The 25,143-nt window shown below is 37.9% G+C and overlaps 1 protein-coding gene across 7 annotated transcripts in view; it reads right to left on the bottom strand.

Moving 5' to 3' along the window:
* Window positions 1–25,143, bottom strand: part of CORIN (corin, serine peptidase) — a 263,542-nt gene that overhangs the window by 184,082 nt on the left and 54,317 nt on the right. For 4 of the 7 annotated variants that reach the window (XM_043438349.1, XM_043438344.1, XM_043438342.1 and 1 more), the window contains exons 3-4: window positions 21,306–21,506; window positions 15,384–15,536 (exon numbers count right to left, since the gene is read on the bottom strand). In XM_043438349.1, the coding sequence (XP_043294284.1) occupies window positions 15,384–15,536; window positions 21,306–21,506 (354 nt within the window). The remainder of the gene's footprint in view (window positions 1–15,383; window positions 15,537–21,305; window positions 21,507–25,143) is intronic. The other 3 variants (XM_043438343.1, XM_043438347.1, XM_043438345.1) reach the window with 3 other exon arrangements.

Below are 25,143 nucleotides of genomic sequence, written 5' to 3'. Positions count from 1 at the left end.
TTGCTGTATGCCTGAAACTAATACAACATTATAAATTAGCTATACGTCAGTTAAAAAAAGAAATCTACAATATACCCACTTTAGTGAAACCAGAAAACACACCCACAGAAAAAAAAAATTTTAAAGCTTCCAAAGACAAAATGCAAGTTGCCTACAAGGAAATAAGAATTAAATTTGCATTAAAGCTTCTGATGGCATCATAAGAGTACAGAAAAATGTAAAATAAATTTTTTTAAATTGATGGGTGAAAAAAAATGTTGATCTAGAATTCTGTACCTAAATCATAATATTGAGGGTTAAATAAAGGTAATTTTAGACAAAAACTAGAAAGATTTCACTGAAAGAACTTCCAAGGAGTATATCTAATTAAGGAGAGACCCAGAAAGAAGTAGCAGAAAGAAAAGTACCCAGAAAGAAGTCATTAATAACAGGATGTAAGAAGTTATGGTGATGATTATATTATGCATATTTGAAATCTCTTATAATATTGGAAAAGAGTATAAGAGCCTTCTTTGTTTAAAGATTTCTTTAAATAACCTCAAAATTTTGGAAGTTGAGCACCATTGGCTACAGTATTTGTTCCTATAGAAACCAGAAACCTAGGGCTTACTGTCTTACTTGCTCAACAATAGAGAAAAATAAAAATATCCCCCAAATTTGAAATTGGAAAAAAAACAACAAAAAGAAAGAAAGACCTTTAAAAACTGCTATGTGGTCTTCAACAAAAGAGGCAAGGATATACAATGGAAAAAAGACAACCTCTTTAACAAGTGGAGCTGGGAAAACTGGTCAACCACTTGTAAAAGAATGAAACTAGAACACTTTCTAACACCATACACAAAAATAAACTCAAAATGGATTAAAGATCTAAATATAAGACCAGAAACTAAAAAACTCCTAGAGGAGAACATAGGTAAAACACTCTCCGACATAAATCACAGCAAGATCCTCTATGACCCACCTCCCAGAATATTGAAAATAAAAGCAAAAATAAACAAATGGGACCTAAAAGCTTTTGCGCAACAAAGGAAACTATAAGCAAGGTGAAAAGACAGCCTTCAGAATGGGAGAAAATAATAGCAAATGAAGAAACAGACAAAGGATTAATCTCAAAAATATACAAGCAACTCCTGCAGCTTAATTCCAGAAAAATAAATGACCCAATCAAAGAATGCGCCAAAGAACTAAACAGACATTTCTCCAAAGAAGACATACAGATGGCTAACAAACACACGAAAAGATGCTCAACATCACTCATTACCAGAGAAATGCAAATCAAAACCTCAATGAGGTATCATTACACACCAGTCAGAATGGCTGCTATCCAAAAGCCTATAAGCAATAAATGCTGGAGAGGGTGTGGAGAAAAGGGAACCCTCTTACACTGTTGGTGGGAATGCAAACTAGTACAGCCACTATGGAGAACAGTGTGGAGAGTCCTTAAAAAACTGGAAATAGAACTGCCATACGACCCCGAAATCCCACTCCTGGGCATACACACTGAGGAAACCAGATCTGAAAGAGACACGTGCACCCCAATGTTCATCGCAGCACTGTTTATAATAGCCAGGACATGGAAGCAACCTAGAGGCCCATCAGCAGACGAATGGATAAGAAAGCAGTGGTACATATACATAATGGAATATTACTCAGCCATTAAAAAGAATTCATTTGAATCAGTTCTAATGAGATGGATGAAACTGGAGCCCATTATACAGAGTGAAGTAAGCCAGAAAGATAAAGACCAATACAGTATACCAACGCATATATATGGAATTTAGAAAGATGGATAACGATAACCTTATATGCAACACAGAAAAAGAGACACAGATGTACAGAACAGACTTTTGGACTCTATGGGAGAAGGTGAGGGTGGGATGATCTAAGAGAACAGCATTGAAACATGTATATTATCAAGTGTGAAACAGATCGCCAGTCCAGGTTGGATGCATGAGACAAGTGCTCGGGGCTGGTGCACTGGGATGACCCAGAGGGATGGGATGGGGAGGGAGGTGGGAGGGGGGTTCAGGATGGGGAACACATGTAAATCCATGGCTGATTCATGTCAATGTATGGCAAAAACCACTAAAAAATAATAAAAAATAAAAACTGCTATGTGTTATAAGGAGGTTATCAAAACAGGAACTTAAAGACACAAGCAAAAAAGACTGGAATAAAAGAAAATGGGACTGTAATACTAAAAAATTAATTTAATAGTAAGAATATTTAGAAATAGTATGTAAAAATTGAAAAAACTAATAATAATCATTATGACCATAATTAAGAAGATAAACATAAGGAAGATAGAAATTCAACAAAAAAAAAAATTCTGAATTCAAGAACCCAAAAGTGGAAGAGAAAAGACTTGAAAGATGTTACAATTTTTTTCCTGAAATGAAGTTATTTTGCATATGAAAAGGGCAACCATATTTCATTATGACATCAGAATCATGAACATCAAAATATAAACTAGGTAAGTTTAATAGTTAAAAAAATGTCAAAACGACTTTTCATTGTAAGACTGAATGTTGAACATAAGATGTAAAAATTAAAAAAAAAAACACTTTAGTAACATTTGGTTAATAAATATTAATTTTTGAAAAAAATACAATTCTTCAAGAGCCAGCCATCAGATGTGCTCACTGTTCACGAACTGCCACTTTTTAGAGGTCTTTTGTGGTGAACTGAGATAAACTAGCGTATATTTTTATTTTAGCATATATTTTTAAAGGAGGAAAAAAATACTGAATTTATACTGACATTACCGACTCAAAATTAAGGTTATAGGCTTTTAATTTGTCTTTATATTTATACCTCTTTTATGTTGAAAATGCTGGTTCCTAAAATCATGAATATAAATACTTGTTTTCTCCTAAAATGTACAAACAATAGTTTCAAAATAACCACCCCAATATAATAATAAGACCACCTAATGGAATCTTGAAATGGATTAAAGGTGTAAATTTAAGACCTGAAACCATGAAACATCTCAGAAAAAACATGAAAAAAGCTCCTTGACGTTGGTCTTGGCAATGATTTTTTTGATAAGATGCCAAAATACAGGCAACAACAGCTAAAAAAACAAATGGAACTACATCAAACTAAAAAGTTTGAAAAGATAATGGATGGAATAGGAGAACATATTTGCAAATCACATATCTGGTAAAGGGATTAATAATCAAAATACATAAAGAACTCATCCAACTCAGCCCCCAAAAATCTTCAATAATCCAATTTCAAAATAGGCAGGGGACCTGAATAAATATTTTTCCAGGGAAGACATACAAATGATCACAAGTATATCAGGGGCCAGGGCCTCAATATATGAAATATTGGAGAAATGTTGTTGTTCAGTCACTAAATCATGTCCAGCTCTTTGAGGCTCCATGAACTGCAGCACACTAGGCTTCTCCGTCCTTCACTATCTCCTGGAGTTTGCTCAAACTCGTGCCCATTGAGTCGGTGATACCATTCAACCATCTCATCCTCTGTCACCCTCTTCTACTGCCCTCAATCTTTCCAAGCATCAGGATCTTTTCCAATAAGTTGACTCTTTGCATCAGGTGGCCAAAGTATTACAGCTTCAGCACCAGTCCTTCCAACGAATATTCAGGATTGATTTCCTTTAGGATTGACTGGTTTGATCTCCTTGCAGTCCAAGGGACTCTCAAGAGTCTTCTCCAGCACCACAATTCAAAAGCATTAATTCTTCAGTGCTCAGCCTTCTTTATGGTCCAAGTCTCACATCTGTACATGACTACTAGAAAAGCCATAGCTTTGACTATACAGATCTTTGTCAGCAAAGTGATGTCTCTGCTTTTTTTATACACTGTTTAGGTTTGTCGTACATTCAATTGATAATATTCTAACCCTGGCTCCCCAAAACTCATTGTCCTTCCCACAAGTAAATGTATTCACTTCACCCCAACAGCTCAAAAGTCTTAAGTCATTTCAGCATCAAAATCTAAAGTCTTACTGAAACAAAGAGACTTATGACTTACTCAGACATGAAGACTTACTCAGACTGTTGACACAGCAAGGGCAGGAGAGGATGGGATGAGTTGACAGAATAGCATTGAAATATATACATTACCATATGCAAAACAGATAACTAATGGGAAGTTGCGGTATAACACAGGAAACTCAAGCTGGTGCTCTGTGATGACCTAGAGGGGTGGGTCCGGGTGTGAGGTGACAGGGAGATTCAAGACAGAGGGAACATATATACACCTATGGCTGATTCATGCTGATGTACGGTAGAAACCAAGGCAACACCGTAAGGCAATTATCCTCCAATTAAAAAATAATTTTTTTATAAAAAGAAAATCAAAAGGAAGAGAAAACACATACACACAGAAGTCTAAAGTCTCATCTAAATGTCATCTAAATCATCTAAATATGGATGAGACTCAAGATATGATTGATCCTCAGGCAAAATTCCTCTTCAGCTGTCAATGTGTGGAACTAGACAAATTATGTGATTCTAAAACAAAATGGGGGGAGAGGCTTGGGGGGAGAGGCATGGGGGGGGCATTTTCATTCCCAAAAGGAGGAATAATAGATAAGGAAGGGGTGACAGGTCCCTACTGAATACTGATGGTGTCCCCATGTCTCACTGCCTCACATGTCTCACGGCCTCTATGGTCAGCTACAGTATGACCACTTGGCAAGCCCCCAAACTCTAGAACAAGCAAAGACTTTTGGATTTAAGATCTTCTTTTCCCTCCCATAACCAACCCTCCCATATTATATTTTCCATTTTTGTTGGCTTTCAAGGACACATAATATGGTAACATGGTCTGTGGCTTAATAACCATAAGACTGATCATCATCAGTCTTCTGAAATGTATATCCTAGAGGCCTTTGTCTAGTGCATATTTATGAACATATAACCACAGAAGAAACTAATTCTCTGCCTTTAATAAACAATGGAAGGATTGGAAAGTAATTTCAAGGAGAGAATTATAGAATTCCAGATCTCCATTTTCTGAAATGATGAAATTCTCATTTTGAAGAAGGAAATGGCAACCCACTTCATTATTCTTGCCTGGAGAATCCTGTGGATAGGGGAGCCTGTTGAGCTGCCGTCCATGGGGCTGCACAGAGTCAGACACGACTGAAGCGACTTAGCATGTAAAATTCTCATTAGTACCTGTAAAAGCACAGTGCATCATCCATAAAATTGAAAACAAAAGACTCTATTCAGTGTAGCTAAGAATTATGTTATGAATAAGTTTTTAAATCTAAGAATGAAACAGTATAATCTGATTAAAAATGGAAAATCCATGAAAGACCTTCAAAATAAAACTTTTATAACTGTAAATAAAACTTGATGATGTTTAGAAGAAAGATTTATTATAGAAAAAAGTGGTATGAATTAGCAATCTTGTCTTTTAAAGAATAAACAGTTGAAATGAATTATGTCTTCTTTGTTCTCTTAACCTCCCTTATGAATTTCTCAGGTTATAAAAAAAATGTTCATGTCTCAAGGCAGTTACTAGAAAATTGGCTACTTGAGAACAGGATTTCTATCTGATCCACCATTATAGTCTACAGAGCCAAACCCCAGAGCTTGGCACCCAAAAATAACTGTTTAAGAACCAATGGTGATTCCTAGTATTAACATAGCCTCTCAGAAATTGAGATGTCTCACAAAGCTTGTAAGGGTATACTGGTGTCAGAATGAATTTATACCAATTAAAATAATCACAAACAAGTACTGTAAGTTTTATCAGTTAAACACCTCCTGCAAGTATTAATGATGCACAGCAGCAAAAAAGAACAAAATATGTTAACACTAACAGACAAGGAATGGTTTGCATCATGTGTAAATTGATGCAAAGCTTTTGGCTTGGAAAAGCCATTACCATATTCATTTCAACTACAAGTAAGTGAAAAGGCATATTCTCCAAAGACACAAGTAACAGCAAACAGATTCCTACTGATGGGTTTCTTGCTCTGAACACACAGTTGTACAAAGACTAGAAACCTGAGATAGCAAATTGAGCGATTCAAGCAAAAGAATATATACAGTGCCAATTTGCTTTCAGAATCATGGAGTAAATTAAATTACACACTTTGAAATAAAACTTTTACATGCGAATTTGGCTTTTAAAAGATCATTTTTGTCCTTGGATTTGATCAGGACTGTTTTTGTAATGCTGTTATCAGTATGCTACTTTTTTTTCCTCTACATGGATCAAATGTATGGGGCCATTGTTCCTGAAGAGGAACCAGAAGCCTTTTTGACACGGCAATTTAACTCCAACTCTTGCTTGCTGTAATAATGTATTATAGGCACATTACCTTTGGGGGTGGATGTCACTGTGACTGCAGGATTCATTTTGGAGAAGGGGTCTGGAAGTCTTGCCCAGAAATCTTTGCAATGGGAGGAATGGGACTGTGGCCAAAGGAGGACTGTGAACCAAGGACTGGAGCCGAAGGAGAATGAACCAGGCACTGTTCCATCATCCCTTTCAAAACCATAGTTCTGCAAAGACTGAGTTTTCTCTCTCTGGGAGGAACCCAATACATCCCAGGGACAGAGTCCTCTACAGATGGAATGAGGAAGAAGGAAAGGGGAGTGGGAGGGGGGAAAAAGGAGTCCATCCCTACATTCAAATTGTCTTTCTCCCTCTCCCAAGAATTAAGGAGGTCTTTATTAGAACACTACCATGCCAACCAGATAAGCAGGCAAAAGTTATTTAAATGCTTCAGTTGTTCTTGTTTGGATGTTGATATTAGCCAGAACCCATGCCTGAATCTCATTACTATTCTTTAAGCCTAAAGAGTATAATTTAGTATATGGAGAGGGCAATCAACTATACTTGAAGCTTGGAGCTTAACATTGGTGGCCAGTAGAGCACATAAGCGATGGGGTCCAGGGTCATGACTACAGTAAATTTTGAAAGTAGCAAATTCCTAGTGAAGTAGCTTAGGCAGATCTCAGACTCTCTCAAGTACTAAAAAAAAAAAAAAAAAAAATCCACGAATTTCCTCTAAAGCATATGTTCTTAATTATAATCCAGAGACCCCAATGGGTTCATGCATAAAATTTTTGCTGTCAATCCCCCTCCCAGGCATATATCTGGAAAAGATGAAAGCTCTAATACAAAAAGATATGTGCACCCCAATGTTCAGAGCAGCATTATTTACAATAGCCAAGACATGGAAGCAATCTCAGTGTACATCAACAGATGAATGGATAAAGAAGATGTTTTATATATATATATACACACACACATACATACACTGGAATATTATTCAGATGTAAAAAAGAATGAAGCAATGTTATTTGATATATAATATTATCCCCACTTCCAAGGAGCAGCAGCTGGCAGGCTCAGGAGGGCCAAGAGGAGCTACTCCACATTCAAGGTCAGGAGGGGCGGTTGTGAGGAGATACCCGTCCTCCAAGGTATAAAGCAGTGGCTGCGCTTTGCTGGAGCAGCCATGAAGAGATGCCCCATGTCCAAGGTAAGAGAAACCCAAGTAAGATGGTAGGTGTTGCGAGAGGGCATCAGAGGCAGACAGACTGAAACCATAATCACAGAAAACTAGCCAATCTGATCACAGGACCACAGTCTTGTCTAACTCAGTGAAACTGAGCCATGCCGTCTGGGGCCACCTGAGACGGATGGGTCATGGTGGACAGGTCTGACAGAGTGTGGTCCACGGGAGAAGGGAATGACAAACCACTTCAGTGTTTGTGCCTGAGAACCCCGTGAACAGTATGAAAAGGCAAAAAAATAGGACACTGAAAGAGGAATTCCCTAGGCTGGTAGGTGTCCAATATGCTACTGGAAATCAGTGGAGAAATAACTCCAGAAAGAATGAAGGGATGGAGCCAAAGTAAAAACAATACCCAGTTGTGGATGTGACTGTTGATAGAAGCAAGGTCAAATGCTGTAAAGAGCAATACTGCATAGGAACCTGGAATGTTAGGTCCATGAATTAAGGCAAATTGGAAGTGGTCAAACAGGAGATGGCAAGAGTGAATGTCGACATTCTAGGAATCAGCAAACTAACATGGACTGGAATGGGTGAATTTAACTCAGATGACCATTATATCTACTACTGTGGGCAGGAATCCCTTAGAAGAAATGGAGTAGCCATCATGGTCAACAAGAGTCTGAAATGCAGTACTTGGATGCAATCTCAAAAATGACAGAATGATCTCTGTTCATTTCCAAGGCAAACCATTCAATACCACGGTAATCCAAGCCAATGCCCCAACCAGTGACACTAAATAAGCTGAAGCTGAACTGTTCTGTGAAGACCTACAAGACCTTTTAGAACTAACACCCAAAAAAGATGTCCTTTTCATTATAGGGTAATGGGATGCAAAAGTAGGAAGTCAAGAAACACCTAGAGTAACAGGCAAATTTGGACTTGGAGTACTGAATGAAGCAGGGCAAAGACTAATAGAGTTTTGCCAAGAGAATGCACTGGTCATAGCAAACACCCTCTTCCAACAACACAAGAGAAGACTCTACACATGGACATCACCAGATGGTCAACACCGAAATCAGATTGATTATATTCTTTGCAGCCAAAGATGGAAAAGCTCTATACAGTCAGCAAAAACAAGACTGGGAGCTGACTAGCTCAGATCATGAACTCCTTATTGCCAAATTCATATTTAAATTGAAGAAAGTAGGGAAAACCACTAGACCATTCAGGTATGACCTAAATCAAATCCCTTATGACTATACAGTGGAAGTGAGAAATAGATTTAAGGGACTAGATTTGATAGACAGAGTGCCTGATGAACTATGGACAGAGGTTTGTGACATTGTACAGGAGACAGGGATCAAGACCATCCCCATGGAAAAGGAATGCAAAAAAGCAAAATGGCTGCCTGAGGAGGCCTTACAAATAGCTGTAAAAAGAAGAGAAGCAAAAAGCAAAGGTGAAAAGGAAAGATATTCCCATTTGAATGCAGAGTTCCAAAGAATAGCAAGGAGAGATAAGAAAGCCTTCCTCAGGGATCGATGCAAAGAAATAGAGGAAAACAACAGAATGGGAAAGACTAGAGATATCTTCAAGAAAATTAGAGATACCAAGGGAACATTTCATGCAAAGATGGGTTTGATAAAGGACAGAAATGGTATGGACCTAACAGAAGCAGAAGATACTAAGAAGAGGCGGCAAGAATACACAGAAGAACTGTACAAAAAAGATCTTCACAACCCAGATAATCACAGTGGTATAATCACTCACCTAGAGCCAGACATCCTGGAATGTGAAGTCAAGTGGGCCTTAGAAAGCATCACTACAAACAAAACTAGTGGAGGTGATGGAATTCCAGTTGAGCGATTTCAAATCTTGAAAGATGATGCTGTGAAAGTGCTGCACTCAATATGCCAGCAAATTTGGAAAACTCAGCAGCAGCCACAGGACTGGAAAAGGTCAGTTTTCATTCCAATCCCAAAGAAAGGCAATGCTAAAGAATGTTCAAACTTCTGCACAGTTGTACTTATCTCACACGCTAGGAAAGTAATGCTCAAAATTCTTCAAGCCACGCTTCAGCAATACATGAACCGTGAACTTCCAGATGTTCAAGCTGGATTTAGAAAAGGCAGAAGAACCAGAGATCAAATTGCCAACATCTGCTAGATCATCGAAAAAGCAAGGGAGTTCCAGAAAAACATCTGTTTCTGCTTTATTGACATGACAAGCCTGTGACTGTGTGGATCACAATAAACTGTGGAAAATTCTGAAAGAGACGGGAATACCAGCCCACCTGACCTGCCTCTTGAGAAACCTGTATGCAGGTCAGGAAGCAACAGTTAGAACTGGACATGGAACAACAGACTGGTTCCAAATAGGAAAAGGAGTATGGTAAGGCTGTATATTGTCACCCTGCTTATTTAACTTCTATGCAGAGTACATCGTGAGAAAGGCTGGACTGGAAGAAGCACAAGCTGGAATCAAGATTGCCAGAAGAAATATCAATAACCTCAGATATGCAGATGACACCACCCTTATGGCAGAAAGTGAAGAGGAACTAAAAAGCCTCTTGATGAATGTGAAAGAGGAGAGTGAAAAAGTTGGTTTAAAGCTCAACATTCAGAAAACTAGGATCATGGCATCCGGTCCCATCACTTCATGGGAAATAGATGGGGAAACAGTGGAAACAGTGGCTCACTTTATTTTTTTGGACTCCAAAATCACTGCAGATGGTGATTGCAGCCATGAAATTAAAAGATGCTTACTCCTTGGAAGGAAAGTTATGACCAACCTAGACAGCATATTAAAAAGCAGAGACATTACTTTGTCAACAAAGGTCCGTCTAGTCAAGGCTATGGTTTTTCCAGTGGTCATGTATGGATGTGAGAGTTGGACTATAAAGAAAGCTGAGCACAGAAGAATTGATGCTTTTGAACTGTGGTGTTGGAGAAGACTCTTGAGAGTCCCTTGGACTGCAAGGAGATCCAAACCAGTCCATCCTAAAGGAGATCAGTCCTGGGTGTTCATTGGAAGGACTGATGCTGAAGCTGAAACTCCAATACTTTGGCCACCTGATGTGAAGAGTTGACTCATTGGAAAAGACCCTGATGCTGGGAGGGATTGGGGGCAGGAGGAGAAGGGGACGACAGAGGATGAGATGGTTGGATGGCATTACTGACTCGATGCACATGGTTTGAGTAAACTCCGGGAACTGGTGATGGACAGGGAGGCCTGGCATGCTGCGGCTCATGGGGTCGCAGAGTCTCAGACACGACTGAGAGACTGAGCTGAATGTTACATGAAGCAACATGAATGGACCTAGTGAATATCATACTAAGTAATGCAAGTCAGACAAAGATAATATTATATATCACTTATATGTACAATCTAATAATTATTACAAGTGAACTTATTTACAAAACAGGAACAGACCCACAGACATAGAAAAGACGCATACGGTTACCAAAGGGGAAGGGGTGGGGGAAAAACTGGGAGTGTGGGGTTAACAGGTGCACACTCTCATATATAAAATAAACAAGGACTTACTGTATAACACAGGCACCTATATTCTAAAACATAATGAATTATAATAGAAAAGGATCAAAAAGAATATATACATATTTACATATATATATATATAAACGAATCACTTTGCTGTACACCTAAAACAATATTAAAAAACAACTATGTTTCAGTTAGAAGAAACTTGCTGTCTATGAAGAAATTGGACAGGAGAAAAATATTATCTCTATTTCCAATAAGCTTCACATGAAATTTAGCTTACTTAAATTATCAATGTAGACAACAATCAGAAAAACATATTAGACATCATAGCTGTTTTCATATCAACATAGACTTATTATAGACATTTCAAAATATTACGTATGTTCATCCATATTATAAAATTATAGTTATTGACCTAGGCTCGTTATCATTATTTAATGTGATAAAAAATAAACACATGTATTACTATATCATGAATTTATATTTACATTTTGATAACTAGATTTTCATAAAATTGCTTTTCTTTATGATTCTGTGTGGTGTGCTTTAAGCATCAAAGAGTTATCTGAGAAAGCAATTATAAGCTTGACCAGATCATCAAAGGAGTCCTTGGCACAAAAATATTAAGAAGCTCTGTTGTAGAGTATCACTGCTTTTCCAGAGAATATGTCATGAACAGCTAAAATTCAGGTTCCCTAGTATCTCACAAGTTTAAGAATTGTACAGGCTTTTTCACAGAGAGAAAGTTATGCAGGTATACATGAAAATTAAATATAAACCCCTTTATACCTATAGATCTAACATGCAATAAAGTCAATATATATAAATTAAATAGAAATGAAACTACAAAACTGGTAAGATTTAAGTTAATTACATTAATGAATTAATGTTAACAGTGCTATGCTAAAACACTATGAATATGGTGCTAACTCCTAAAGCATGAGTTCTCCGGTATTTAGGAAGCTTATCCTACCAGGTATCCCCACTGAGTAAATCAGTTTTCCTCTGTTTTAACTGCCACAAAGTCATCCTTTGTACAACATGCCAGTATACACTTTAGCTCTGCAATTGAGAAGACTCTCAAACCTGCCTCTGTTCCTTTCTTAATGGCTGGACAAATGTCTAAGAAATAAAGCTTAGCAGCAACTTTATCATAAATAGAAGCTCAAATAAACAAAACCTTGAATAGCCAAAGCAATCTTGAGAAAGAAGAATGGAACTGGAGGAATCAACCTGCCTGACTTCAGGCTCTACTACAAAGCCACAGTCATCAAGACAGTGTGGTACTGGCACAAAGACAGAAATATAGATCAATGGAACAAAATAGAAAGCCCAGAGATAAATCCACGCACCTATGGACACCTTATTTTTGACAAAGGAGGCAAGACTATACAATGGAGAAAAGACAATCTCTTTAACAAGTGGTGCTGGGAAAACTGGTCGACCACTTGTAAAAGAATGAAACTAGAACACTTTCTAACACCATACACAAAAAGAAACTCAAAATGGATTAAAGATCTAAATGTAAGACAGGAAACTATAAAACTCCTAGAGGAAAACATAGGCAAAACACTCTCTGACATAAACCACAGCAGGATTCTCTATGACCTACCTTCCAGAATATTGAAAATAAAAGCAAAAATAAACAAATGGGACCTAATTAAAATTAAAAGCTTCTGCACAACAAAGGAAACTATAAGCAAAGTGAAAAGACAGCCTTCCGAATGGGAGAAAATAACAGCAAATGAAGCAGTGGATAAAGAATTAACCTCAAAAATATACAAACAACTCCTGCAGCTCAATTCCAGAAAATTAAAAGACCAGAAAAAATTAAAATTCCAGAAAAATAAAAGACCAAATCAAAAAGTGGGCCAAAGAACTAAACAGACATTTCTCCAAAGAAGACATACAGATGGCTAACAAACACATGAAAAAATGCTCAACATCACTCATTATCAGAGAAATGCAAATCAAAACCTCAATGAGGTACCATTTCACGCCAGTCAGAATGGCTGCTATCCAAAAGTTTACAAGCAATAAATGCTGGAGAGGATGTGGAGCAAAGGGAACCCTTTTACACTGTTGGTGGGAATGCAAACTAGTACAGCCACTATGGAGAACAGTGTGGAGAGTCCTTAAAAAACTGGAAGTAGAACTGCCATATGACCCAGCAATCCCACTGCTGGGCATACATACCTAGGAAACCAGAACTGAAAGAGACACGTGTACCCCAATGTTCATCACAGCTCTGTTTACAATAGCCAGGACATGGAAGCAACCTAGATGCCCATCAGCAGATGAATGGATAAAGAAGCTATGGTACATATACATAATGGAATATTACTCAGCCATTAAAAAGAATTCATTTGAATCAGTTCTAATGAGGTGGATGAAACTGGAGCCTATTATACAGAGTGAAGTAAGCCAGAAAGATAAAGACCAATACAGTATACTAACACATATATATGGAATTTAGAAAGATGGTAACGATAGCCCTGTATGTGAGACAACAAGAGAGACACAGATGTATAGAACAGTCTTTTGGACTCTGTGGGAGAGGGTGAGGGCAGGATGATATGGGAGAATGGCATTGAAACACGTAAATTATCATATGTGAAACGAATCGCCAGTCCAGGTTTGATGCGTGATACAGGATGCTCGGGGCTGGTACACTGGGACGACCCAGAGGGATGAGATGGGGAGAGAGTTGGGAGGGGGTGTTCAGGATGGGGAACACATGTACACCCATGGTGGATTCAAGTCAATGTATGGAAAAACCAATACAATGTTGTAAAGTAAAATAAATAAATAATTTTAAAAAAAGAAGCTCAACAGTCACCAAAATTTCATATCAGTACTTGTTATAAGACAGTTATCCAGGTTATCAAGAATAGGTGTACATTAACTACTTTTTATCATTGAAATAAAAGGGTACATTTAAGAAATTCTTATAGAGAATTCTTGGATCCCCCAGAAAACATGTGAGGTTACTCAGGCCCCAGATAGAGAAATACTGTCCAAAAAACAACAGAAGAATGATAAGCCATTGACCCACCCACATTTACATATAAGCACAGATTCCGCCTCCAAACTGCACAATAACCTACAGTCAGTAATCTACAGAGGTGACTCTAAGGACAGCAGAAATGACCTCCAAAGAACATAAAAAAGACATCCAGGATTCTACTCTGGCAGGATTAGAAAATGTCAGAGGAAAAGGAGAAGGGACTTCATGTGATTTCGGATCTAACTGGACCCCCTCTCCCCACATTACCCACTTGGATAGCTTCCTGATGCAGAGTCATTCAAGTATAACTTCAGATCTTGCTCTGATTCTCTTAGCTTCATATTCTTGCAGAAATCACTTTCAAGCTAATACTGTGTTAAAAACAGAAAACTAGGAAGAAAGAATAAGCTTAAGGTTTTTGATTGGTGTATAAACTATCTACACTCAGCAAATTCAGAGTGCGTGTTTAGGGTGTTTTGGTACAGAATTATCAGTGCTAATAAATCACTGTTGTTTCACTCCCATGATCCAAGTCATTTTATCTTTAGAAGAGAGACTATATAATTCATTGAGGAGAAAAATATGTATATAAGGTGAATGTCATTGTTAGGAGAATGGTTGAAATAAATTATGGTGTAATGCCAGTACAGAATGTCATTCAATCATTGTAATAATGAATTAGAGCTAAATCACTGTCTTAGAGATATTTACATCAAGTATTCTTTTTTAAAAACGTATTTTATTTGGTGGTGCTGGGTCTTTGTTGCTGCCCTGGGGCTACCCTCTAGTTGTGGCGCACAGGCTTCCCATCGCGGTGGCGTGAAGAACGGGTTTACTGGGAAGAATGGGCTCTAGCACGGGCTCAGAAGTTGCAGTGCATGGGCTTAGTGCCACTGTGGCATGTGGAATCTTTCCAGACCAGGGATCAAACCTGTGTCCCGTGCACTGGCAGAGAGATTCTTAACCCCTGGACCACTAGGGAAGTCCTACATGAAGTATTCTTGAGTGAGAAAAACATTATATAGAAGATTGTATGTAATAAATGCGATCTCATTTTCTGAAAAACAAAAATGAGTTAGACTTAAAAAATATTCACAACCTAGAAGTTGAAAGCTATGTTTTATTTGGCAGGAATTTTTAGGACTTCAAGCCCAGGAGGTAGCATCTCAAGTAACTCCAACAGAAATGCTCTGACGAGGTGAGGAGGTGAAGAAGTATGAAAGTGTTAGGTGCTCAATCATGTCCAACTCAGCATTGTGTAGGAGTTTTCCAACAAAGAGCAGGTAGTCTGAATGTCAAAAGATTATTGTTGATTAAAGAAAACCAGATGTCTAGTTAAGGAATTTAGTGCTTTTCTATGTATGAGAAAATGCAGGAGTCTGGGCTCACTGAAATCACTCCTCACATGCACCTCGCCTACCTGGGGTCGGTGTCCGGTGCTCCACATTCTGTGGGACCTCAGGGCTCACTGTGTGGAGCGGCCACCGTCTCAGAGTTGCTAGGTGGCAGGTATTCGCTCCTTCCTGAGTTCCTTCAGGGCTCACCAACTCACCGTGGGTGGCGACTGCAATCACTGATGACAGTGACATCCTTTGTTTACTGATACGGCAGGAAATAGTCCATTTCTCAAGACAGAAACACTCCAGTATATGTTATTCTGTATACACATTTGGGTATATACGTTTATACGACTGTATGAGCAAGGGAAAACTACAAAATCGTACACACTAGGGCAACATGGGTTACCTGTGGGCAGAAATAGGGTAATATGATGCAAAAGGAAGAAAAATGAAGTGATTTATTCAAAAAAGGGGGAGAAGAAAGTCTTCCATTTAAAATAATATATAATGTGATCATACTTATTCATCATAAAAAGAAGAAAAATCAACTGTCAATGTTGGAGGAAATGCAAAAGAAGCAATAGACTAGATAAAGAAGATAAAAGCAGGGTTAGGAAACACTTCCAGAACGGCACAGTAAGATCCTCCAAAAATCTGTTTCTCTATAAAAGCAATAAAAACACTGGGAAGAAATGTCAAAAATCATATTTTTCAGAACTTTGGAATGTAACTAAAGGTCTGCATTAATTAGAGGAACATTTGTTCCCAGAAAAATGGTGGAATCACAGTGAGAACTAAGAACTTCGCAGCAATTCACTTTGCCCTATTCACATCACCCTCTCCTCCATTCCACAGAAGCCTTGAAAACCAATGGCTTCACAGCCCTGGTAACTGTGAAAACCAGCAACCTAGAAGGCAATGGAAGGGGAAGAATGAGTTTGAAGCTCATCAAAAAGCTGTCTCCAGGGAACTGTCAGCATCCAACTTGTCTAGAAGCTCCCTGAAAAGGATTCATCCTCAGCACTTGTCTTTACTTGAATTAACTCAGAACTTTCTCTTCACAAAAATTTCTGTCCCCAGGGTACTTGTTGAAAACTATCTATAGTAATTGTTTAACATCACAGGTACTTTAGGCAAGGACACCTGTTGAAAATAAGAGATTGATAAAAACACTTAGAAGGAAAATCTAGGGAATGAGATGTTTGAAATGGCCTTTGAAAAGCTCTGACATATTCCCTGGGAAACTAGAAGGCCAGGGCTATGCGCATATCCAAGAAAAATACGAGAAACCGGTCACAAAAGCCTCGTATTTATTTCATGATGCCCTTTATATGAAATATTCAGAACAGGCACATCTACTGAGACAAAAAGTAGATTAATTTTGGATACAGGCTGAGGGAGAGGAGAAATGGGCAATAATGGATACAGCATCTCTTTTTGCAGTGATGAAAATATTCTAAAATTAGGTGGTGGTGATAGTTGTACAATTCTGTGAATACATTTTAAAAATATGCAATTACTAGGAATTCCCTGGCAGTCCAGTCATTAGGACTCAGTACTTTCACTGCCATGGCTTGGATTCAATCCCTCATTGGAGAACCAAGATCCCATAAGCCAATTGACACAGCAAAAAAAAAAAAAAAAAAACTGAATTATATATATTAGAGGTCAAATTTTATGGTTTGTGGATTATATCTCAAACAAGCTTTTTTCTAAGTGAATGAGAAGTGCTGATTTTTCACCTGATATAGAAGATTTAGGAGCAGGTAAGCGTGGGCTTCCGTGGTGGTGCTAGGAGAAAGAACCCGCCTGCCAATGCAGGAGACATAAGAGACACAGGTTCGATCTCTGGGTTGGGAAGATCCCCTGGAGGAGGAAACAGCAACCACTCCAGTATCTTTGCCTGGAGAATCCCACGGACAGAGGAGCCTAGCGGGCTACAGTCCATGGGGTTGCAAAGAGTCAGACACGACTGAGGTGACACAAAATGCGCTTTCAGCACGTGAGCCCACTCTCGTCACTGATCCCTGATGGGAGCTTGTGGGTTAGTTTATTTTGTGCCATATTACTTTTAACCCAAATGCTCTTGGTTGGTAAAAGAGTTTTCCCTTTCCCTAAAACTCAATATATCCTGCTAAAATATTTATAATATATATAAGAAGAAAAGATGAAAATAAAAATCCACATACAGAATGCAATCTAGAAAAATCCCTTGCTGAAATATAGCATGAAAGATAACTGTGGCCTTTTACCTTTCTATATTACAACTGATTTTCAAAATGCAACTAATGAAACTCCAAACATAATAGATGTCACACAAAACCTATTTCACATTTACAAAGCCCAACTCTGCCACATAGTGTAACATAGGAGATATTCTGGTTAAATTTTACAAACTGCAGTATTCTATGCAATGGTATAATATTAAGGACCCTCAAAAGAAAATGTCGTTAGGAAAAGCTATTTCCTGGTACTTTTTTGCCAGGAGTTCTCCCCTTGTTTTTCTACCCAGGATATTGGATAGGACAGAATGTCTCACCACTGTATTTTTGAACTGAAGTGGACTCAAATAGCTTTTACATATGCCAGAAATTTAAAACCACTTTTAATTAGAGAATAGTTTTTTAAAGGAATAAAAGCAAATTCCCTGCTATGTGTTAATAGAGATATACAGCATTAAATGATACTTTAAGTAAAATTGACTAAACAGATACCAAATACAGAAGTGTGATTATGCATTACCAATAAAAGTAATCAGGTATTATATTTTTGAAGTAACTGTAGTTCATCTATTTATTCATTTAAAAATATTTTATTGAGCACTGGCAATAAAGCAGTAAACAAAACAGATTACTTTCTCTACTCTCCTAGAGCTTAAAATTTGCTCAGAAATGCTCCTGCTGTTGCAAAGAAAGCAGTGAAATTAAATAAGGAAGCATGATATACTTGAAAGAACACTGGTCCAGGAGCCCCAGGATCTGAATCCCAATTCCATGGTTACTGACTAGTAAACAAGTGACACTGGATACATCAACTTGATTTCCCGAAGCCTCAATTTCATACCTTGAAAAATGGTGTATATATCTGTCCTGTATACCTTATTAATTATAAGGGCTACAGGGAGATAAACAAGGTCCTATTGTATAGCACGGGGAACTACGTTCAATACCCTTGTGATAAACCATAATAGAAAAGAATATGGAAAAGTATGTATATATATATATATATAACTGAATTACTTTCGGTACAGCAGAAATTAACACATTGTAAATCAACTATACTTCAATAAAAATTTTTTTTAAAAGAACCACAGAGAAAATATTCAAACATGCCCCGAAAACTATCCAAAGTTTGATACTCACAGGCTAGCAATATTATTGAAATGCATGATAAACTATCAAATCCCTTACAGTAAATAACTTTAGTTAATATAGACAGTCTATTGAGAGTCTATATGATCAGACAGACAGTAAAGCTCAAGGCTAACAGTCAAATACATTAAGAACACAGAATGACACATATTCAAAGGTTTTCACCTTTATCTAATTAAGCATTTTAATTTCACCTGGATTTCCTTTACATGTCAAATTATGTTCATATTCTCAAGCAATATTCCAGCCATAGGAAGAGAAAATGAGTCAAACAGACTCCCATCAAACTTCCCAACTGAGCAACAAGGACAAGACCATATATTTCTTTACTCTTCAGGGTATGTGTTTGTCACCTCTATTTTAACAATGATGGAACTTTCAAAATACCAATTACTATAATTGCAACCACATTAACTGGACTGAATTTTTGCTTAAATTACTTCTGTCCTTCTGTTGAAAAACACAGTCCTAAGAATAATGAAGTGTTTAAGACATGACCAAAATATTAAAAACTTCAAAATTAAACTCATGAGGAAAATACAATTTACCTGGCATAATTTGGGTTTGCAGTATTACTGTCAGTTAAAAAGTATGAATCTTAGGAATCACTGGTGAACACTAAGCATAGGAAACAGTTAACATCTATTGGTGCTCTGTAGAATCCAAACATTCTGACTCTTTGGTGTTAGAGAAACAGAATAATCCTGCTTTTCTTCAGATGCCGGCAAATTTATACTGTGATAGCTTAAGAGTCAGCTTAATCCTTCCCTTCCTGGCTCAGAATGAAAATAAATATTCTTTCCTAGACCTAAGATGTGATTCTCCCCTGGAGGTTTTGATGAAAGAGGGAGGACCAAACAGGAAAGTGATAAGGGATAAATGGGTTTTGTGGAACTTTCAATCACACAACATTGTTTTAGGAGGCAGAAAGTAAGAATCAAGAGCACTGCAGAGAAACCTTTTACCAGTGACTGAGCTCTGATTATGATGTATGAGTACTGACTGGGTCATTTCCACACTAATCCACTCCCACTAGCATTCTAGAAGGTTAGCAACTTTCCTGAAAGAACTAGAGAGGGACAGAGTTACATTCCAGAGCATATCATCTGCCACCATCTAAGACCCAACTCTACACTTTCTGTTTTCCCTCTCTCTTCCAGATCTTTTTCTGGAATAGTTGAAAAATACCTCCATTTGCCCTCAAATAAAAGTTTTGCACATGCCATTTTCCTCAAGGTGTGATTATTCATCAGTCAATAAGTAAAACAAATCTCACAGCCGAGAAAACAGGAAAACAAGAATGAACATATAGACACCTGGAAAACAAATGAGGGGATAACCCTCAAATTCCTTGGCATTCGATTACAAAACTGTGTGCCTGGTATTCTCACTATAAGTATCTCCGTCACAGACATTTTCACCATGTAACTAACCGTCTGTGTGGCAATTTTGCAATGAAAGATAAACTAATGGTTGACAATTTGGGGCCTGACAATTTGCTTTCAATGAGGTGAAATGTGTTAGCATTTCTTTCAGCTAGAGATGATATTGATAGCTTTATTGAGCTGAGAGATGACAATAATTTGCTTCAAGATGGTTTCTTATTTTGAAACATACTACACTGGAGGAGAAGGAGGCTGAGGACCTCAGTGGTGCAGAGTTGAACCCACATTTTCCATAGAACTTCAGAAAGTCTATCAACGAACATGTGGCAATATGCCAAGAACACACAACAGTGTAGAAGACTTTCACAATGCAATACAGAACTCAGTTACAAATATGCATCCTAGGATTTGGAGACTGATGCCTCTGTTAACGAAGGGACAAATTTTAGCAAAAAAGGAAAAGCCCAAAGCCAAGTGAGGAGAAATGATCATGCCAAAAAAAATAAGTGTGTAAAAATACTATAAACAGAAGACTTTGAAGACCAGGTACAACTCACAAAATCAGTTATTTGTGCTGCGTCACCATGAATCTACACATATTTCAAACGTATTCAAAAATTTTGTATTTAGCCATATATTTTTAAACATTTTGTTAATTTCTTGTTTCATTAAATCCTTTAAAATGTCCTTTATTTTTCATTGTTTTATCTTTTATGACAAAATTAACTTACAACCAGTTAATTAGGAGGCAGAAATGTTTGTAGCAAAGATGTCTAAGATGGCAAAGATGTTGACAGTGAAAATACCTTGAACCATACAATTGGGCTACCTGCCACAAGGTACCAATAACAAAATAAGTAACTTGATTTACTTATTAATTTAACCATCTTAAAATAAGTAACCTAAAACTTTAAAGCAGAGGCACAAACATTCAGAGGTGAACCACCACAAAATCAACACCATTATACTAATGTAAGCAGCATAAATTTTTATGCTTCAAAAACATTGAATGGCACTGGTACATTTTTATTTCTTACTTCTGTCCCCTGTCTGGATGGCTGAACTGATGGTATTTCATATTTAGAAACAGGACACTCAGCTATGCTTCCCAGACAAGGGCGCAGAGCTTTTCCTGTGTGACCAGTAAGGTACTGTGAATTAAGAGCATCAGTCGCCATGCTTAAAAAATCTACCTGTGGATTCCACAGACGTTAAAGGGCCCAGGCATTGACACCTTCAGACTTACCTGTGTTCCTGTGATTGTGGTCTGCTGGGAGAGAAGCATCCATGGTCCAGGCTGGAATGTGTTGGGTGGGATGGGCATCAGATGTCACAGTGCTCTCATTACGAACTGTATTCAGAATAATAACATCAGACATGTGGACTTTACTATCAGTGACCAAAGGTTCACTCCCATTTGATTTAAAATTGGCCTTTTTTAATGTTCCTGAAAGATCAAAAAAAGATATTTTAAGGCATTATTAGAAGTATTTATTTAAAAAATATATGTATTAGGAAAACTCTAGAGCTGCCCTACTGGGCAAGCAAAGAGAAAGATGATGATGGCCAGCAAATCCACCCACATCACTGGGACAACCACGATCTCTTCTACCATCAATCACATAACCCTGTGAAGAGAACATTGCTTCTCAAGAGCTAAAGGTTTAGAAACTAGAGCCTCTACCGAGGCTTCCCGGTGCCCACCTCTCCTGGGACTCGCCGCGAGTAAAATGTGGGGGTCTTGGCGCGTCCCTCCTGCTCGCACACATCATTTTATGCGGCTCTCCACCTCTACCTGCCGCAGAGGACAGGAGCGCCAGCGTACCTCCAGCCTTCTGTTTCTCCACAGTTGACACTAGCTTTCCGTGAACTACACACAGTAGATGGTAAAAATAAGAGGGCTCTAAATTTACCAAGACTTATAGAAATCCAAAAAATAACTGTAATTCCAACAAAACTAAAAGAAACTAAGTCATCTTTGTCTTTGACCAGAAGCTACAAAACATGATTATAAGAAACAGGCATTAAAGTAAGATTATCAACTGGTCACTTTCTCATGGTATTTATTCATGAACAAAACAAAGAGCCCAACCTAAGATTGTTGGGAATCCTCTAGCATTGGCTTTAGGCAGAGAATCTGAAAACTTTGAAAGAGACCATGTATTTTTAACATAGTCAAAATAGACAACAGAGTGTTTCCAGAATACAGCACTCTGATTGAGTATACCACTAAAATAAATGAATGTGATATTGATCCATTATACAAATACCCAAGGGAGTTTTTTTTCCCTAAAAGCATTTACAGTGAATGCTCTAATTGGCTCTCACTTTTCCAAACAGCTCATGGACCATTAAAAATAAAAGAAATATAAATAAAATGTTTAATATCATTCTATGGAAAAAATTTCTCTACATGTGCTTGACACTTGGAAAACATTAACTACAAATCAAAATAGAAAAGCAGCTGTTTTCTAGCTAACTAAGGTCAACAGTTTCATCTGCCAGAGGAGTCTAAATAAAACAGTGGAGTGTAAAAGCTGAATCATGGCCATGTGGTGCAGGTAACACACTCCCCAAACTGTGATTACGAGTAAATATTAAATGCAGTAGGGGAAAGAAAAGACTTCATTTAATTGAGTTTGATTTTCAAAGTGATTTAGAATTTATCGTAAATCAAAGTGTATACAATAGACTTGATCACTATAAAATACGTATTACACTCATGCAAAAAAATTACTAATTAATTAGATATAATTTTATTTTTAATTTACTAGTTTACTCTCTTCTTTGCTAATTTTGGCATAAAGAGATGTTCTTGCACATGTCATTTCCACTAATGTGGCTGTAATGAATGTGTAAGGTACATAAAGTTAACTTACTTATGGCACTAACCCTGTGATCAGCATCCATCTTTGTTAACACACTCTGAACACATGCAGTTCCTCAGTCATATCCTTGTGTGATGCATTTAAGTCAGGTTCCTTATCATGCGAAATGCTTCAACACTTGTTCTTACCATTTTGTTTGTAATGACTGGCCTTATTAATCTTCTTTAAGTTTTTTACCTAGCCACAGTATTGAAAGTGTTAATAGCATGTTTGCTCTAAAATATCCTGTAAACACTGACTTTTTCAAGAAACACTGACTTGAATAACAACTTTCTAAAGGAAAAAAAAAAAAGGCAGATTCTTGGCTCTTAAACTCTCCACATCAAAGCAAGTTGGCAGGAAAAAAAAAAAAGATAACACATGATATTTGATAGTTGCCGCACCTAATGTCCTTAAACTATATTTTTGAGAGAAAGACAACAGACAGAGACAACAAACTTAAAGGACCTGTCTTTAAAAGCCTGAACTCACCAGACAATATTTTCAAACATCTCTGGAAACTGACTAACTCTCAACTCATAGTTGGCCCTCTATTATGCATTTTTTTTCAAAGCACAAAAAATAGAATTCAATAAGACTAAACACTCTCAAGCTACACCACAATGAGCTATAAAAATGCTATGAGTTATTAGCCCAGAGTACAGTTTTCATTCTTCAAGTGTTGCCACATCCTTCTCCATAGTCCTATTTTTATAGTGCTCTATTTAAAAGTATAGGTTCTACAGCCTGACCACCTGAGTTTAAATCCCATCGCTAGTACTCACCAGCCCTGAAACTCTGGGCAAACTCTCAACTGATGCAAAATAAGGAAAGTAAAAGTGCCTCCCCACAGTGGGCTGTGTTAGTCAATACACACATAAACACTTGGAACAGTTCCTGGCACACAGTAAGTTCTCAGCAACTGTTAGCCATTACCGCACAGTGATAGTAATAAAAGCAAAATAGTCTTTTTTAGGGCTATAAGTGAAAGGTGCTCAGTTGAGTCCGACTCTTCGCGACCCCATGGACTATACAGTCCATGCAATTCTCTAGTCCAGGATACTGGAGTGGGTAAGCCTTCCCTTCAGGGGATCTGCCCAATCTAGGGATCAAACCCAGGTCTCGTGCATTGCAGGTGGATTCATTACCAACTGAGCCACAAGGGAAGCCCAAGCGTACTGGAGTGGCTAGCCTATCCCTTCTCCAGCGGATCTTCCCGACCCAGGAATCGAACCAGAGACTCCCGCATTGCAGGCGGATTCTCAACCAGGTGACATATTAGGGAAGCTCCCTTAGGGCTATAAGGTCAGTTAGTCAGTGTGTCCAACTCTTTGCGACCCCATGAATCGCAGCATGCCAGGCCTCCCTGTCCATCACCAACTCCCGGAGTTTACTCAAATTCATGTCCATTGAGTCAGTGATGCCATCCAGCCATCTCATCCCTTGTTGGCCCCTTCTTCTCCTGCCCCTAATCACTCCCAGCATCAGGGTCTTTTCCAATGAGTCAACTCTTCACATCAGGTGGCCAAAGTATTGGAGTTTCAGCTTCAGCATCAGTCCTTCCAATGAACACCCAGGACTGATCTTCTTTAGGATGGACTGATTGGATCTCCTTGCAGTCCAAGGGACTCTCAAGAGTCTTCTCCAACACCACAGTTCAAAAGCATCAATTCTTCGGCACTCAGCTTTCTTCACAGTCTAACTCTCACATCCATACATGACCACTGGAAAAACCATAGCCTTGACTAGACGGACCTTTGTGGACAACGTAATGTCTCTGCTTTTTAATATGCTGTCTAGGTTGGTCATAACTTTCCTTCCAAGGAGTAAGCGTCTTTTAATTTCATGGCTGCAATCACCATCTGCAGTGATTTTGGAGCCCCCAAAAATAAAGTCTGACACTGTTTCCACTGTTTCCCCATCTATTTAAGGTACTAATAAATAAATGCCAATTTCCTTTTACTCTAAATGTAACCCAGCATAATAAAATGGCTAAGAAAATTTTCAAAAGTGAATCACTTAACCCTACTTTAGAGTAAAATAACCTTGGCCCTTTCATGCTAAGTTATTAATAGAAGGCCACACTGTATCAGGGTTGTATGTTTCAAAAGTGTTTCAGCTATAACACAGTTCTATTTAACAATGTTTATGAGTGTTCAGACTCTCAGTCATGTCCAAATTGTTGCCCCCATGGACTATAGCCTGCTATGCTCCTCT

Source organism: Cervus canadensis, chromosome 19 (genome assembly GCF_019320065.1).
Source record: "Cervus canadensis isolate Bull #8, Minnesota chromosome 19, ASM1932006v1, whole genome shotgun sequence".
Taxonomy (NCBI): Eukaryota; Metazoa; Chordata; class Mammalia; order Artiodactyla; family Cervidae; genus Cervus; species Cervus canadensis.
Note: the sequence above shows the minus strand (reverse complement) of the source record. Positions and strands in the feature narration are given on the sequence as shown.